The sequence below is a fragment of the Rhipicephalus microplus genome, chromosome 3, assembly GCF_043290135.1.
Source record: "Rhipicephalus microplus isolate Deutch F79 chromosome 3, USDA_Rmic, whole genome shotgun sequence".
Taxonomy (NCBI): Eukaryota; Metazoa; Arthropoda; class Arachnida; order Ixodida; family Ixodidae; genus Rhipicephalus; species Rhipicephalus microplus.
In genome coordinates this window covers 79,433,443-79,452,667 of record NC_134702.1, presented here as the reverse complement: position 1 = coordinate 79,452,667, position 19,225 = coordinate 79,433,443, and the positions used below count along the sequence as shown (strand labels likewise).

General features: G+C 44.7%; 1 protein-coding gene across 3 annotated transcripts in view; it reads left to right on the top strand.

The window, feature by feature from the left end:
• The window catches only part of LOC119173067 (uncharacterized), a 63,752-nt gene that overhangs the window by 18,372 nt on the left and 26,155 nt on the right, over window positions 1–19,225 (top strand). For 2 of the 3 annotated variants that reach the window (XM_075889879.1, XM_075889878.1), the window contains exons 10-12: window positions 2,028–2,304; window positions 2,860–2,981; window positions 9,366–9,698. In XM_075889879.1, the coding sequence (XP_075745994.1) occupies window positions 2,028–2,304; window positions 2,860–2,981; window positions 9,366–9,698 (732 nt within the window). The remainder of the gene's footprint in view (window positions 1–2,027; window positions 2,305–2,859; window positions 2,982–9,365; window positions 9,699–19,225) is intronic. The other variant, XM_037424153.2, reaches the window with a different exon arrangement.

Sequence of the window (19,225 nt, the reverse complement as noted above, 5' to 3'; positions counted from 1 at the left end):
GTGCCGCGTTGTGGAGCGCTTGCTCATAGCTGTTGACCACCTAGCAGCCAACTTGCCGCTTCGGGCATCCCGGTATTCAGCTGTGGAGATGGTGAATATTTTGTGGGTGGCGGTGACGGCTACATGCGCGCGAAACTGTTTTGGCGAGGCCGACTTCGTCGACGTTGGGCCTGATGCCGAGCCTGAAGCTTCCAAACAGGACCACTGCGGGGGCGATTTGTGGCAGCGCGTTGTCGACTCCGACTTCGGAGAGCGGGTGGGACATCTGTTGCGATGGCTTAATTACGGCCGATGATGATGCCGACACTGCGGTACCGTGCACGGGTTGGGGCATTGTGAATGAAGTACGTGGCGAGAGCGATTTGAAGGAATGAGATTGCGAGAACGACAAAACTTCAGATTCAGTGCCTCATGCACCTTATGCCACGAGCCTCGGCGAACGAGCACCCTGCCGTTTCAAATGAACTCGAGACCACCTTTATCCTCTTCGAGGATAAAGGTGGAACCAACTATACTAGCATGACTGTCATCCACATTTGAAGGGTAGGTAAGCTGCATTTCTGTGGGCGAAGCTGGCATTTTTTAGTATAGTCGGCATGCAGGTAGCCAGTTTCCTTTTTTTTTTTTTTTTTTTTTTTCAGGAGGGGCCCAAGGTCTGATTTCTCGAAAGAAAGTGTTTTCATGGCAAATAGAAGGAAAGTTTCCCAGGAATATAGAAGATGCTTAATCGGAAAATAATGAGAACAAAGTGGAATGCTAGACAAGAGGCGAGTTAATCAGCGATGGAAAGCAAATTTTGGCACTGCAGTAAAGCTAGTGCGTGTGCACCAGAAAAAGTGCTTACCTACCAAATAATATCAACCAAGAAGGCCCATGCAGCGTCAGTAACTGGAAAAGTTCTAAAAGGGCCCTCCGACACTATTCAAGCACATTTTTTTTATTTGTGGTTTGCGCAGACTGATGGTAATAATAGCTGGACTGGCAAGGGTAACGTGTCGATTTAAGTTCTTAATAGAACACATGTAAGCATCGTGATACATTAGTTGAAAGTTGTCTGACGAAGTTTGTCATTCATTTTGCTAAGCAAACAAAACGCAACATCGATATCTGCGTGCCCACACACACACATGCAAGCACACATGCACTCACATACACGCACAAAGGCACGCAGACTATGGCTTTCCAAATAGCTAGCAAGCCTTTGCCCTCGGGCTGGTATCCTCATTGCAAACACCTCAAATTTTCGCTCACGTGCGATGCTGCTTTTTTGTTCCGAACAAAAGATGCCGACACCAGAATTTCAGCGAAATGCGCTGTTTAGTGCTGTAGCATCAAAATGCGACCGCTCTCCAGGCCAACGCTTGGTGCTGTCAAAGCATTTATATGACAAAAACACTGTTGACAAATAAGCTGTATATAAAACTAGGAAATTAATTTTGTTACAGCAGAGTCACAGTGTATTAATTTATTTGCGTTCGTGTACATGTGTATATCGATCGTAATTAACAAGCGAGGCTCCACAGCCATAACCTTCTACATGCGAATCGAAGTCGCTCCCCAGTGAGCGCCTTGACCCATCCTTCGTGAGCGCCATCTGCCGCGTCAAATGAAAACAGCCTAGGCGGCGTACACAATCTGGACACGCTGCCAGGCAAAGTGCCATCACCTAACTTATTCTTACACCGTGGTTTTCACAGCTTGGCACTACTTCACTGCAGTGAAAGCGAACTAATATACACTTGGATAGGTGCTTTCACGATTTAGCACCCCTTCACTGCAGTGAAACCATCTTTACAGGTTGTCACCTGCAGGTTTAATGTGCACCTATTTGTTTGTCTCAAACAAATACAAGTTTTCAATAATTTAAATTCGATTTGAAGCAAATTCGAATACTGCATCATTCATTCGAATATTTGAAGCATTCGAATATTCGCACAAACGTGAAGTATAGCATTATATATTGCATCGGAAGAACACCTGTCCATGACTGAATGCTTCATTGTGAGTTGTGTATGAACCAAATACAGGCACAACTCCAACAACAGCAGCAGCAGCAGCAGCCCGCACCTGCGGGTGGAGGAGAGCCACCGCCTTCAAACAGTGCCGCAAGCCAGGGTGTGCCCACCTTGCAGCACCAGCTGCAGTGGCAGCAGATGCGCCAGGCTGAACTTCAGCGCCGACAGCAAACTCTTCTCCAGGAGCGGCAGATGCTTCAGCAGCAACAGCAGGTCCAGCAGGGGGGGCCCCAGCAGCCGCAGCAACAGCCCTACATGGTTCAGCGACCACCTCCGCCTCAGTATCCTGGTGAGAAATGTGGCTTCGTTACGTTTCGCTATACACCGACCCTTGATAAATGAATCTGGATACACTCAGACCTCAATGTAACGAGCCCGGATATAATGAAATATTGGTTATAATGAAGTCAATTTAAAATAGTCTTGCCAATAGATCACTGACTATGCTAGACCATTCGTGGTGATAAGAGCGTCTCAACGAGTTGAGCTATAAAATTGCACGCCTCACTGCCTATGAAAGACGGTCATCCAAGACCGAAGTCACACATATAGCATGCCTGAAGCCTTTTGCTTATTGACGTTTCAACGAACTTCTCGACTAGTGAACTTCATCTGTAAGGGGAGCAATTTTAGTGGGTCTAGTCTATAGTGAAGGAGACGGAGCGACAACAGCAGCAGAGGTAGAAGAAGAAGAACGACGTGCAGCACTGGCTGACCCTCGCCGTCCAGCTCATTGTAAATTAAGCTCACTTATAAACTCTGTAAAAATATCACTGCAAATTTATTGACTCAGGGTATAACTTTTGTGCACGTTTGACTCTGTGTGTTTACTGGGTGATTGCAGGCGCCAGCATGCCGGGACCTCGAGATCAGCTCACAGCAGTGGGTGTGGCAAGGCCGACACAGAATGCAGCCGGTATGGTGCAGTTCCAGCAGCAACAGCAGCAGCCACTAGTTCAGCAACAGGTTAGCACTCCACAAACTCTTTGACTGGTTTGTGTAAGGCCACAGTTGTTACTAGAGCTGCGTAGCTGCTGCTTTGATCAGCTCTCGTGTGTCTCATTATTGTGACCCTCTTGATTGAATGGATAGGTGAAAAAATCATGATCAACTTTGTGGAAACCATGCTTGTCAGCACAAAAACTCGTTGCTGTCTGCACATTAAGTGATGTCAGCAGAAAAAGGAAGCACGAGCCACCCAAACTTTGTCATTCTTGTTACGGAGTAAATGTGGGCTCTTGAGGGTACTATGCACGGCAGCTGGTTTCTTGCACTGTATTCAATAGAAAGATTGTGTTAAGCCATTTTTATAATTTTATTTAATTCGAAATTCACCGAGTTAGTGCACTCATACCTTTTTATACTAATGAAGTTTAAGGGGGAACCATAGCTGCTTCACTATATCAATTATTTCATTGTATATCGTCATTATAATAAGGTTAAAGTGCGTTCACTCATCCCTAATTGACTTTGATTACAGTAATGTACTAAGTGCCCGACAATACTGAACGAATTCTATCTCTCTTGTGCTTTTGCAACTCTCTTTTTTCTGGGGCAGGTTCCTCCAACGTTTTTCATCCCTGGCAGAAGTCTAGACCGATGGCGTGCCGTTGCTAAATGCTTGAAACATGCTACCCGTCGTAAGAAGGCACGAGAAGTCTGCACGACACCATACTGAATGAAAATTTTGATCAATGTGCATTTAAATGTTGATGTAACAGTTGCAGAACGCGTTTTTCAACCAATGGTTCGACATGTGAAAACAAAGCGACAATTTAGCGTTGAGCTGATGCCTCTTGCGCCTTGTTTGAAAAATACAGGTAGAGTAGGGAGGTACTTTGTTGGTGCAGCAAAGCAGTATGCTAGGCAACAGCGTAACTTTACCTGATAAGAATTTGATGATGCTGGAACAACATGGATTGTCATTTCTGCCAGTGTTGCACATCGGTGTTGCACTAATACAAAAAAAAAAAGGAGGGGGGAATAGAAGTAAGCATCTGTATAACTGTGTGTACCCGTGGACCACTGTACACACCTCGGTGGAGTCCACAGGCAGCTCAGTATCACTTGTTGCCAAGCTAGTCTGTTCTTATCATCTTATGAATCCTAAATATTATGGCTGCTTAGTTCAACACGACAAATTGTGAGGCAGGGACAATCTGAACCAGAAACTATCAAGTGCACATTCCAGAACATGCATCACACTTTCTCATAAAAATATTCATCAAGGGAAGTGATAAGTGATGCGTCACTGTTAGTCGGATGCTCCTAGTTTCAGAAGATGAAAGGTCTATTACCTAGTTGTCATTCACCTGTGTCCTTACCTTTTACCCAGGCTCCTTATTTGGTCTAGCCACGGCCCACGTTGATGTGCTTGAAAAGCGGGCAGGCACACGTGCTTCTCCGTCCTCACTTTTTGAGGACGGCTTGTGTTCTTGCTTATGCTTATTTGCGGAGTGCCCGGTCTGGCTGACATTAGTCTTGTCACAGTATCGTTGAAACACATCCCATTTGTCGATTTGCAATGATGAATACAGCATCCCGACCTTCCATTCCACCCCCCCCCCCCCCCCTCCTTGATTCTCGGTGCTTGTCTGTGCTGCACCAATAGACAACAAATACCAAGCTTGCAAGGTCTTTCTTCCCAGTTGTTACATTGATGTTAAAGGCTCACTGGGATGCAAAGAAATTTTGTTGCATATACAGTCGTGGCCACATATAACGGCCCCACTTAAAACGAACTTTCGCTTAAAACTAACAATATCCGCGTGACCGTGAAAATGTACATTGTTTCACTGGCACAAAATCGCACCTACAATGATCGTCTCCGAGCACCGCCGATCGGTTACAGCGAAGGGAGTCGGTGCTCTGCCGACTTCCCGGGAAACCACTTTTGACATCCGATCAGGCATCGGCAAGGTGCCCATAGATTCTTATTGTTAAACGCCGACCCTGTCCCCCTATAGTTGCCGCTCTCCCCGACCGCTCTTGGTTACGCACCCCTCCGTCTTTTGTCACCCCGCTACTCTGAGCATCCTGCTCAGAGTAGCGGGGGGACAAAACACGTGCTCTTCAAAACACGTGCGTCATAGACTTTTTTGAGCGAAAGATTTTGTGTTTTCACTCGCAACTTTTTCAAAAGCTTTTTTTCATTTACTACGAACTTCGGGATACAGCGAGCGGATGCCGCATCAAAGTCAGGTTCGTTATAAGCAGGCTTGACTGTAGTAACTGATCATAAGCATCTGTGGACCCATGATGTTCAATCACTATCATATTGTGTCAACTTATTTTAGAAAAATCTGTACCTCGATTTGCCATTGCACGTAGGAGCAGAATGCTGTGGAAGTCTTACAGCACCAGATATGAATGATGACATTCTGGGCTCTGCTGGGCGTGTGGAGCAACTTTACAGCACGCCATGGTATTTTCACACATGCGTCACATAAACGACTACTGCTAGCTAGCCAGCTGCTTCATTTTGCATGATGAAGCAGCACATCTCATTTTCAAAACAGTTTAGCATCTTCATTCAGCAGTGTCTTTCACACTGTGTTACTAACATAAGCAGGAGACGCAATGTGGATTTCAAATAGCTTTCTGCTAGTTACAAAACAGGCCTCCTACTCTTAATTGGCACATGTTTTGAAACATTCGATTGCAACCTTGTGCACATACTTGGATGAAATCTCGAGCAGTTGTCACTGCGCATAGTTAAGCATTGCCTACGTGGTCCTACCCCTGCGATGGTGCAAACGAGAGCTGTTTGCTTTCATTAGTGGCACGATGTGAGTGGGACAGTTTTTTTAGCACCTTCATAGAACCTTCATTGAGAATGAAAAAAACCTGTCATGTGTCTAGCTTGCCGGTTCCGCACATTTCACAAAGTGCCAATTATCTCCTCTGTTTCAGCATTGTTAAAGTTAATATGATAACTAAAGCTGCTGGCAAGATAGCTCAGTTTTGGAAGACGAGCTTGACTGTGGCAATAAAACGATAATTATGGCTTCTTGCTGAACTCATGTTGAACTCCTGACTGTACTGGCTTAACCTTGACAGGGAAAGAGAAGATATTTATATACACTCAAACCTCATTATGACAAAGTCACATCTTTCATGCAAATACTTCGTTAAGAATCTCAATGATATGAATTTGAAGGGAGCACGCAAAATGTTCATATCATCCTGAATTCGTATGAACCAAAACCAGTTAAAGCTGATCATGAAGGTGAACAGGAACTTTATTGGGGTCAACTACTTCTTGCTGAAAAAAAGTCCATGGTGTTCTTTTGAACTTTCCTGCCATCACCGCCTCTAAATGCTTAAGGGGGTAGACTGGTCTTAGACATTTTTTGTTTATTTCTTCAGTGTTCTTGATAAAACTGCACAAGTTTATGCAGTTCTTTCTGCTGATTTCAAATATTTAATTAGTTTTCCAGTAACTCACTTTGTTCCTGAGATAACTTGAGTTCACCCCCTATTGTTTAAGGCCACCATAGAAAAAAAAGTGCCTAATTAAAAGTGAATTTTAGGATTTGCCGACATAGAATAATGACTATAGAGTGAAAGTATGGAAGAGGTTTTTCTTTTTAGGCCTTTATTGATTATTTTGCAGCAAAATGAACTATACATTTTCAAAAGCAGCTGAAATTATGTTAAAATTTTGATTAGTAATTAATTAAAAAGGCATGTGCTCTAAATTGTGCTCCCATACTTGCATTCTATGCACATACAAGTTTCTGCTGCAAAGAGAATTATTGTTGTACCTGCCCTAGCTGCAGGGATATTGAGGCCTCAAAATTGAATAGTCACAAATTTACTTTTTTGAGAAAAATGGAAAAAAATGAAAACACACAGTTTCTTCAAAAAGCAACAATCATGGTGCGCATGTTTTGCAATCCTCATGAAGGCGCTCATAAATTGGTAGTAGAGCTTTAGACAAAGGTGCTGGCAAATTATAAAGAAGCCTTAAGGTCGGTTCCCCATTTTTTTTTTTGCAGGTTCTGCATGTTAACAGCACCAAGAATTTGGACAGTTAAAATGACATTACAAAAAAATTACTACTTCCTGGTGCGTAAAAATTTGCAGAGAGATAGAAAAATACTTGCAGAAACCAAATATGTCAATTTTAAAAAATGAATTTTTTGTCACTTTTTGGTCCCAAAGAGCAGTCTACCCACTTAAGTGCTGTGGTTTCCTCATTCATGCTGCTGGCGCTTAAAGCGCATTTACTTTTGGCATCAAAGGGAGGGAAAGGGGCAAAACTTTTTGTAAATTCACTCGTTTCAGTGCTTAAACGGTCGGAAAAACGCTCTGCATAGTCAACACATAAAAAAAATCACACACGAGAGAGAATTCAAGAGAAAAGGCCAGAGCAGCCGCAAAACCACGTCCGCACCCGTCGGAAATGTTCACGTTCTACCTACTGTCATTGCCTTTGTCGCAAGAAAATTCATTCCATTTTACCCGTTTCCTGAACATTAAAATTTGTACCAAGTTGTAGTTATGCATTCAAAGCACTGAAAAGAACAGTTTACACCTGTACAAACGTTTTTTCGGGAGATTCGTCAGCAGAAATGACACAAGCAGACGCACTGGCAGCGGTGGCAGTGGAATCAGCCGGCAGTACAATAGCGAGACACGTTAGGGCTTGCCAACTGGCTCCTTCTGCTGCACCTTTTTTTACATCTGGTGTACGCAGCAAGCGTAATCCCAACCAGGCTCTCAATGAACGTGTTCTTGTCAAGGCCGTGAGCTTTGTTGTGCTGTACAGGTAGTTCGCGATTGCGCCGATGCGAGCCAACGCCTTTGCCGCCATGTTGAATTCGCGGCTCTTTGTTTACATCACTTATTGCGAGAGCTGATGAAGCCGGTGTAATCAAAGCGGCAAAGCAAAAAGGGGATCTGCTATCGCGTGACGGAAAAATTGGTCTTGGGCCGATTTATTTGCGTCAGTCTCGCGGCGTGGTTTCCCAATCATTTAGACCGCTGTTTGCGTGCAGCGGTCAATTGCCCGTTCGTATCATCCGCAGTGGCTGAGGAAACTGTTCGTATAACATCAAATGACAGCGTATTTTAAGTACAGCTGCCAACTGATTTTTCGGACTCCAAAAATTCAGACTTGTTGGATATTTCGGACTTCGAAAGTGCACCGTCAGGGTTTCCATAGGGCTAATGCATTATTTTGACCTATTTTTTGGACGAATTCGCCCCCTAAAGTTGGGTTTTTCGGACTAAATCACTTGTTTTGAGTCGCGCCACTAACCTGTATGGACGCCACCATGTTGGATTTTCTGCCGGCTTGACAAAGCTTAGTAGCTTAATTTTAAAATGGTTTTCCTGCCTCCAAGATTGGAAAGCAAACGTCGTATTTCAAGTTTCGGAGGCCGTGTCCGCTTTAGAAAACATGGCACGGGACCATTTTCTCGTCTTCGGTCAGCCGTAGTGGTCAGCACTGTCGTAGTGGTCAGCACTGTCAGGCGGAGCTGTGCAGTAGTGGAGTGAATGTGCCTGTCACAAAGACTTTGCTCGTGCGGATGATGACAATTTCGTGCGTGGTGCCCACAGACAAAAAAATTCTTTGCCAGGTTGTGCCGCAGCCGGAGAGCGGTTCAGATGATGACGACGATCGCCCGTAGCTGTCAGCAGTGAAGATCACCACTGCGGTGATGCTTTTGTCGAGCATTTACGGTGATGATGTCACCTTGACGCAAAATGGGCAAACCAAATTGCTTCCAATCGTAGTATGAGGCAAGGCAGAATCATGGACTTTTCTAAGCCTGCCTGATGCAACAAAGTTCATATTTCTGACAAAAATGAATTTTCCGGACTGTTCAATTTATCGGAATTTTCTTCGGTCCTTGCCAGGTCCGAAAAATCAGTCGGTGACTGTAGTGTAGTCCATTCGAAGCAACCTTAAAATTCGTAACATGAGATTCTACTGTGTGTATGAAAATTCGTTATAAGCAATTATTTGTAACACTATCTGTCACAAAGCTATTCTTAAATCACTTTGTCGTAACTGATAGTTTGTTATATAGAGGTTTGAGTGTATGGCCGAAGATCTATTATTAGTATATCACCAAAATGCCATTACTATACCCATAACTTTTTGATACAACATCCGTCATAGCCAATCTTTCGCTTTGAGGCGTTGAACTCCTAGAATATTTGTAGGTGTATATTTCACTGACGCACTAGTTTGTGATTAGAGAGTTGCGCTGAATCGCACACAGTGTTAATGTAGCTCAGTTCTGCTGGGCACAAGTGTCTTGGGAGAGCACCATCTGCATTTCCCATCAAGCCCCAGTCCTCACATTGCCCCTTTCATCACCATGTCTGCTCTGTCAGGTGCCTTTTGTGGGTGGTCCACAGCCCCCAGTGGGGGGTTCTGCCGCGAACACAGCGGCCGCGGCTGCAGTAGCCGCGGCCACACTGCAACAGCAGCAACAACAGCAAGCCGCAGCGGCGGCAGCAGCAGCAGCAGCAGCAGCTGCGGTGGCCGCAGGTCCCAACCCTGCACAGGTCACACCCAAGACCAAAACTGCTCTGGCAAACCTGCTTAACACGCGTCTCCAAGGCGTCTCCAGAGGACCCGGGGACTTGGCGTCCGACGCACTGGGTCACGGCGTCGTGCGTCTCCCCACGCCAAGCAGCGAGGAACAGCAGCAGCAGCACATTAGGGTTGGTGCACGATTCGCGAGGCCGCGTCCTCTCGGACTGCTCGCAGAAGTTGGACAAGCTGCATGTTTGTCGACTGAAGACGCATCGTGATGCAAGTTTTTCTAGGGTCCCTGATTAGAAGTCGGGGACCTGCTCGCAAGTCACTTACAGAGCATCTTGAATGTTTTGTGTTTTTTGTTTTCTTTTAATTGAAAGCACGCAAAAAAAACCCGCAAGCCACATTTTGGCTGCAAGTACTAAACGCATGCTACATCTTCTCTCAGATTCACGTTTCGTGACTACATGTCTGTGATCAGTAAAAGAGCCAGAACATTGCATGCCAAAACGAGAATGCTTGCTTCAATTTCTATGGAAGGCAATCAAGGTCTGAAGTACGACTTAACCTCAATTACGTTTTTTTGCTTGCGATTTTTATTTGTATCAATGTGACCTCAATTACGTTTTTTGCTTGCGATTTTTATTTGTATCAATGTGAAAGATAGGCCTTTACACAGGTTCACATCAGCAGCTTGTAGACACATTGCTTACTACCTCAGCGAGAAGCACTCGCCAACTGCACAGTTATTGTGTGGATTCTGTGAGCACCCTGGAATCAAGAACGCAAGACCTTACTTCTCGTTGATTGATGATTTCATTTGTTCACAATGCGGCACAGATGGAAATTAACAAAAAGTGAAGTGCAGCTTCTTAATGAAATAATAGGAGATCAAACATCAGGATGAATTAATCTGGAGGTGCACAAAGGCAAAGATGAGATGGCGCATGGTTGCAGAAAGGCTTCGACTGTTGAGTCACAAACGACTGAGCCAGCGTCAATGTGTACGGTAGCAGTTGAAAGCCACAGTGTAACTCAACTCAGCGCAGAAACCCAGCATAACAGGTGTTTTCACTTGAATCCCAGGGATTGAAATTTATAAATGGCAGAGTCGTCTGAAACAAAACAAAAAAAAGCTTCAACTCGACAATTTTTTTGCAGGAGTGAAGGTTTTTTTTTTTTCAGAAGTTTAAATTATTTCTTCCATTCTGGGCTGTTTATTTTATTGTGTGTGTGAATTAAGCCAAGCGACCTTGTTGTAAATATGACTCCATCTCATGTCGCTGTTCTGGCACGTTCCTTTGTTCTTTTATCTTTATCTCTCGCTCTTTTTTTTTTTTAAGAAGTGGTGCATAATCAATCAGCCAAATAATCATTTTATCTGTCTTGAGAAGCACTACCAAACTTATCTATTACTTTTTGAGAAACACAGGCTTAGGGCTTTGTCAAAAAGACGACAAGCAGATATATCTCTTTCGGCGGCGGTGTGTTGTACGTGTGAAATTCGGAAAGATGTCACGCACAGCATGTTTTCTAAATGGCTTGCAAATCAGTGCGCATTTCGGCATGCTTTTTGAGTTGACAAACAGCAGTCACTTAATTTCTTTGGGCTGTGTATTGTTGCAAATGATTACTTTGCTGAAGACACTACAGTGTTCGACGATCGTTCAATGTGGCACATTTCACAACCAGCACTAAGTTTTTTTTTTTTTTCTTTGTTCCTAATGATTCCAACCAGAAATCGTATTCCGAATGTATTTGGGCCCAATATTTGATTTTTTTAATGCAAGGATTGAAGGTGACTGACCACAGAACAATTAGATATTTAATTACATGCTAATTAACATCAATTACTCAAAAGCACAGAAAACAATGCCATTCTTCATTTTTGTTCTTCAAATGTAATACTGAGTGCCTCAAAATCATGCCATGCAAATTTGAGGCATTTCCAGACAGTGTATGATAATTAATGCTCGAAGGGGATATGTATAAACTAACCTCGCATTCTTTATCAGATCTTCATTATTCTTTATCACCGTAATATTTTTTGAACATTTTCTACATGAACTGCTTACCATTCAACAGTCCGCTGTGTTCGCGGCAGCCCCCAGTGGGGGGTTCTGCTGCGAACACAGCGGCCGCGGCTGCTGTAATTCGTTCCCGAAGGGGATATGTATAACTAACCTTGCATTCTTTATTAGATCTCCATTATTCTTTATCACCGTATTATTTTTCTGAACATTTTCTACATGAACTGCTTGCCATTCAACAGAGTTATCACTGGGACATGACACATAAATGCTGCACCTCGGCATCTCCTTTTTAACCCAAAACGGACCGGCGTGCTGCCCCATTGTGGTTTTGCATTTTGTAGCTTACATGTAAACTGTAAGTTTGTCTTTCATCGCTCTAAGAAGACACACAGTACAGTAAATCATTGTTATAATGAAGTCAGTCCGACGGCGAAAAAAATTTGATATAAGTGGTAATTCGATATACGTGACTGCCCCGTAAAATAGAAGCTCAGCGAGTACAGCTAAATTAGCTATTAGAACTTCACATAAGTGGTACTAAGTGAAACAAGCCTTTATTCACGCACAAAAAAGTCAAGTGAGCTGGCCTTTTTGGGTATTTCGGCAGGGCGCGAGGAGTGCCTGCTCCAGTTTGTTCAGCCAAATTATGAGGTCGTGGTCACTGCCCGTGCACTACGCTCTATTTCACAACAAACGAAGGCTCTCATGCATTTGTGCCGCTGTTGTTATTTCGCGAGGCTGTTCGTCTAGCGGCTCATCTTTTTCCTCGGGGCCTCCAAGCAAGTCTGCTATTTCGGCATTAGTAGCTGGGGCAACGACGAGTACATCTGCGTCAGTCATCGCAAACGATTCGCAGTTGCCCTCCAGATCTCTGCCAACGATGCTGTTCACAGCTTCAAAGAGATCGTCGCAGTCCTCCCAGTCATCATCAGCATCTTCTGCGTGCAATCGGGAAAATCGGGCGTGTGCAAAGCAGTTTGCGATCTTTACAGATGCCAGTTATTTCCATGAATGGCATAGTAGGTGCACTTCTGTATCCCTTGTTGTCATCATACGCGACGAGCATTCGTTGTAAAGGCTTTTTCTGCATAACTTTTGTGTTGTCGCAATAATTTCTTGGTCCATGGGCTGCAATATTTTGGTCATATTTTCTGGTGGAAATTCGAAAATGATCGCTTGCAAATTTTCAATCCTGCCATGGCTGGGGCAGTTGTCGATAACAAAAAGCACACGCCTTTGCTTTGCCCTTTTTCAGCCATTCGAGAAGGCTCTTTCCACTTCAGGATACATAGAATTATGGTTGTGCTTTCGTTTAACTGAGAAACTCTTCTCGAAGCCATCCATTACGGCATCTTTATTTTTCAGAACAGTTGGTAATGTTGAATGCGGTATTCTGAATCGTCTTGCTATTTCAGAAATCTGCTGGCCTCCTTTTGCCTCCTGAAGTATCAGCTGAACTTTCTGCTCTAATGTCAGACGCTTTCGTGCAGGCAGGTGCCATGCTCACTTGACGGCAACTAAAAGCACTCATGATGGGCACACACAACGTCAGGCGTTCGCACAGACTTTGCACAACACATGCACACTTGTGTCTTCCAACCACGGATGGAAAAAACCAAGGAAGCACGCCTCGCAAAGGCTCCATACTGGTCACGTGACACCACCGTCGTCACCAGTGCTGTAGCGGCGGGAAGCAGCTGGCATGTTTCAAGTGCATGCGTAGCGGATAGTACCGGAGTAGGGCGCGAAGGAGGAGGGCAGTATTCGCGCCGTGGAGACTCTCCCGTCGTCTGAACCTATCTGCACTGGCGCAGTTTAGCCTAGTGACGCTAGCATGCACATTGCTCGCTCAGTGCAGAAAAGGCCACTCGCTGCGAGACGTGGATGAAGAAAGCATGCAGACACTTCGGCGGCATGGGCGATCTCTCGCCCGCTCTGCCGTAAGTACGGATCAGCAACTTGTTACTTCACTCCGAGCGGAGCGAGCTATCGACATGCTTCGAGTGATCCGGTTTAAAATACATGTATTGGGGTTGGGACTGCGTGACACTTCGTTAAAAGCGATAATTTCAACAAAGCAACTTCGTTGTAATTAGGGCTTACTGTAGGTCTGTGTACCACACTGCTTAGATAATGCTGACATTAGGAGATTGAGAACTGAGTTCTCGGCATACCAGAAAAACACTAACAGCCATTCACATCACTTTCGACAATCTAAAGCAGTTTTTGTAGTGCTACAGAATGCTGCAACATGGCCGAGCAATTGTAGACTAAAATAGGTAAAGTTGCACCACATTAAAAAATGAGCAAGAAAACTGCTATTACCGTATTTTTTTATAGCTGTCTTGCAAAAATATCACCCATAAGCATTGCCATGCAACGATGCTAGAGTATTCGGGGGATTCAAACAAAACTTTCTTGCCTGTCGTTTTGTACATTGATGAGTCTTGTCAACATACATATTGCATTTGCATTAATACATATTGCATTTGCATGTTATTCATTGTGTGATGAGGTAGCACTATGGTCGTGTGCTGCCCATGCCTTTGATTTGTTGAGTCGGAGACCTGTCCGTAGTCTTGTGTAGTGTGATTATTTTCTCAAAATCCTCAGCAGAACACACTCCCCTTTTTTTTTGGCTCTGTCAAAAGGTTGTTCAAACATTGGGAGCCTGCCTAACTTGCATGTTACACGAGACCGCTCATTCTTATTGTACACCTGCCCATTTTTTTTTAACCTGAGTGCGCGAGCGTCAACCCCCTAGTCAATACGCGCTAATTGCTGGCATCCTGCTGTCCGGTCACCGCAACACTGTGGCGGAAAACAACCACGTATTACTGTTCATCGGGTGCACGCACATATTATCGTTAATTTCAGCGCCGTGCTTCATTATTTCGCACAGATCAGCCAAGCAGTCAAAGCTCACACGTTCAGTTTAATAAAATGGGCGGCTGTACATCCTGGCCACATGTAGGAGAAAAACATCAATTAATATTCAAGAGCTCAAAGCGAGTAATGATTAGCATGAAATTTCGAAAACAGCCTTTTCGTTCATCAACATAGATATTATATGAGAAACGTTTCCTCCAAGAAGCAGAATAAATATCGAAGTTGTACTGTTGCGGAATCAACTGGTATTTCCCCTAAATGTGGTTCACTCTGTACACATTGCGGGAGATATACTAGTTAGCCATGTTTGTGTGTAATTTGGAAAATCTGTGGTAGCTGTATCCTGCTCGCACCAGGACCTCGCGAAACGGAGCACCTCCGAGGCTTTTGTCTTAGTGATGTGTATTTGTAAACTTATAACATAGTACAGTCGAATCTTGATAATTCGAACTCGAAGGAGGCCGAAAATTTGTTCGAATTAAAAGAGTTTCGAATTAGTGAAAGCTAAATGAACGGAGGGCTCACCATGCAGGAGTGCATGTGCGTTGAGCTAACACATGAGAGGGAAGCTTCAAAAGACGTACATTCGTTCACAAATCACAGGACATTCGTCATTAATTGAAGTATTCAGTGATGCATGTCTGCACACGATTGCCTTGCAGCAAATCAATCAATTTCGCATGCGGTTGGCAAAGCATTTTAACTTCAGCTTTAGCATTCTCCTGACAAGAGAAGTAGCGCGCGGCTAATTCCAGCGCCCACACTCTCTAAAGACGACAGCAACGACTGCGTCTTTGCTGCTACCCTCTGCTCTGCAGCCGCAGCATGGCCAGCACATGACGAGAAAGGAGGAGCGTCTCCACGCGGGGGGAGGATGGGATCGGCATTTAAGAGAGAACCAACACTCCACGGCAGTTTTTTTTTTCTTTCTTTTTTTCTATTCGCACGCGGTTCTGAAAGGACAAGAGTCTCTACGTTGCTTGGTAGGGACGGGAAAGGGGAAGCATGGCACCGGCACGTCATGATCAGCGAGCTAACACTCCACGACAGCTTTCTTTCCCCTTTTTTCCCCTCTGTCTTTTCGTGCGCGACGTTGAGAGGAGAAAGGTCTCTATGTGGCAGGAACAGAAAAGGGAGTAGCGGGACACAGGTGCGTCGCAGATCGGCATTTGGGGGAAAGAAAACACTCTGCCGCAACCTTTTCTTTCCTTTTTGTCTTTTCCTTCTGCGTGCGCAGCATTGAAGTGTCGGAGGTGCCGTCGTGGGATTGGATGTGGTACTGAGGGCATTTTCGCAGTGCGGTGTGTTCGAATTAACCGTCGTAAGTGCTTGTGCGTTTGAATCACAGGGCATTTTCGCCTATTAGAATACACATAGCTTTGACGGGACTACGGCGCGAGTTCAAATTAACTGGAAGTTGGAATTAAGCATGTTCGAATTAATGAGATTCGACTGTACTCAACGGCTACACACACTCTCGTCCTTGTATAAGTGTTACACAGAATTATTGGAAATACAGATCACTCTCAGCTAACAGAAATCTATTAAGCGAAACTGTTGCTTAAATGGAACAAATGTCTCTAACATGATTGATTTCCTACTTGTAGTTTACAGCTTTATTCATCTCTCATTGAACAGAACTCCTGCTAAGTAGAACATATTTTCATGGTTTCTACAGGTTCCATTTAATGAGAGCCTACTGGCACCAATGCACATTTTAACGGCACATAAATGTTTGCACAAGTTCGCGAAGTACACTTGGAATGCTCTTCTGTTACTGACCCTTTTATTAATTGTATTTCTTTCACTGACAGTCCTATGCCTGCACGTTTCATTTGCACTCGTATTGCAGAAACATTTTGCAGTAGTAGCCTTGCACATTTTTTTTTGGTTGGTGATTTTCTTGCATAAGGATGGTGCAGTTAATGCTAACTGTATCTTGCTGAGAAGTAAAAAATATTTAAGTTGAGGGCATCTGATATTTTCATTTTAACAGCTGCATTGTGCATATGTAGTCGTGATAATTGGTGATATGTATTTTAAGTTTATTTAGTTGAGTGTATGAGGTTGCCTGTGTGCAGCACAGCCAGGTGATCTGGTTTTCTTTCATTTGATGTGAGCTATTCATTGAGAATAGCTTTATTGTGCGCAGCGTGAAGCAATTGCTCGCAGAATGATAAAGGACATAGTGTATGTCTCTACGTATAAGGCTGCTTTAAAAAATCATTAATCTCTCTCAAAATTGGTCATTGACAACTGGGGTCCCGTCACATCAATGAATTCTTTTGTACCAAAAAAAGTTGGAGGTGCCTGCGTTCTGGCCAGAGTCTAGTCAGCCCTGGTGTTTTTTATGTGTGCACAAGCTTGTACTTTGGCAATAATTCTTTTCTTTTTCTTTTTATTTATTAATGTCAAGCATCAAGTCTGCCTATTATGCCTCCCATCTTGTCATCATAGATGAAATGGGCTGTGGAATTGATGGCCAGCAATAAATAGAACTTGCACTAACCGTACTGTCTGGTCATCAGTCGTCGTGACCGTACTTGTTAAGCAGTGAGGCTGTTTTTGCATTGGGGAAATTCTAGCATTCAGAATCAATTTTCTTCTCAAGTGTTTCAAGTGTTTAAATACCTTACGTTTTGTTACGTAGCTCACAGCACATAGGTGCACATAAAGAGCTTCTACATCGCACTGGAATGCTTCTTCGAGAAAACTAACACCTGGGCACGTGAATGTAAAAACGCGCGGCTCATTTTACTGTGCGCTGTATTTAACCATGCATGTTTACATCTTGTGTTTTGCACCACTTACCTTGGAATCGTTGCGAGCTTGGAAAAGAGAATATCACTGGTCATGCGAAAGGGCAGGGCAGTTCGCTTGTGCAACACTTTATCTGAAGCCTATTATCTGATGGTTTTGCATTTATGCATCGTTCTGTTTATATAGATGTCAGGTGCATTAATTATATGTTACTGTAATAAAGTGTAAGCACTGCTGCTGTTTGTCATTGAATTGGTTAAGTTGTGTGAGTGAACTGCCCTATGTTTAGCACCACTTAAAAAAAAACTTTTTTAGCATGCTAGATGCTGTTGAGGCGGCAAGTAGCATGCCTTCTTCTCTCAGTACTGTTACTCTATGTAATGTATGACACGATTACAACATGAACTATGTCTACTTCTTCATGTTCTTTTTTCTTTGCTGGAGTACTGGTTGAAATACTAACTAGCCTGCCTCCGTGTCTTGGAACAATTGATGTTTTGTTGGCTCTTGAGTTGTTCTGTTGAAACAATTGATATTCTGTTGGAACAGTTCAGATACTGTTGCCTCTTCGCATCACTTCTAACACGGCAGTTCTCAACTACCAGCTTAAAACTCTGTGGATACCGTATTTGCACGAATATAACGCGAGTTTTTTTCCAAAAATATGCGAGTGAAAAAGGCACCTCGCGTTATATTCGCGTTCGTGACAAAAAGTGGCAAAAATATAACGCGAAAATTTTTCGAGCCTTTCTTTTTTTTCTTTTAAATCTTCGTTCTTGTAAGGCGCGCCGCACATTCCACGAACTTCGTGGTTTTGTCGCCCCATATAGCACATTTTATTCTGACTTGCGCATCCAGTGACAGCGCGTGGCAAGGCACCGTGGCGCCGACGGCCGCCGGACGTCTCGGAGCACCGCCGCTCAGGGCGCCGGCGACGTGCGCGCCACTACGGTAGGCTGCGGCGGTCGCAATCTGCGCTAGCGCTGCTAGCGCCACAGCAGCCCCAGTGGCAACACGTGGATAACAATCATTTCGGAAAAACGTGTGCATCGCCTTCCTACGCCTTGCGGTCGCTCGTTGCTGTGTTCTTTCTTCCGCTTGGCCCGTCATCATGTACAAACGGAATCAATACACTGCCGCGTTCAAAAAACAGGCGATCCTGCTGGCCGAAAATAGGGGAAATTCAAGTGCGGCACGGCATCTCGGAGTGACGGAGTCTACCATTCGAGGTTGGATGAAGTTTCGAGAGCGCATATTCCAAGCCGCACCGACACGCAAGGCGTTCCGTGGGCCTAAGACCGGCCGTTTCCCGGAAATCGAAGTGGACCTGGCGGAATTTGTGCGTCAACGTCGTGGCCAGTTTCTGCCTGTGAACGCCGAACTTGTGCAGATAAAAGCAAGGGAGCTTGCACGTGAGGCCGGCGTGCCCCGTGACACCTTCAAAGCCAGTCGCTCGTGGGTCCAGAAGTTCATGCGTCGGGCGGGATTCTCGCTTCGCCGAAGGACGTCAATTTGCCAGAAACTTCCGGCCGAGTATGAAGAGAAACTCGTTGAGTTTCAGCGTTACGTTATCAAGATGAGGAGAGAGAAAAACTACCCCCTAGGCCAGATCGGTAACGCGGATGAGACCCCGATCTTTTTGGACATACCGGCTGGCTATGTGATCGATCAGCTCGGCACCAAGGAGGTGCGCGTCCGCACAACGGGTAACGAAAAGACCCGGGTGACGGTGATGCTGGCGTGTACGGCGGACGGGCGTAAGCTGCCGCCATTTCTCATATTTAAGAGGAAGACTCTGCCCAAGAATGAGACATTCCCACACCGGATGCACGTCAGGTGCAATGATAAGGGCTGGATGGACAGCACCATGATGACTGAGTGGATCCGTGTTGTGTGGGGAAGACGTCCGGGCGCACTTCTCAACACTCCAGTTATGATTGTGCTGGACGCGTTTAGAGGCCACTTGACCGATGAGGTAAAAGAAGCGCTCGCCAAGGCCAACACTGACCTTGTTGTCATTCCCGGAGGAA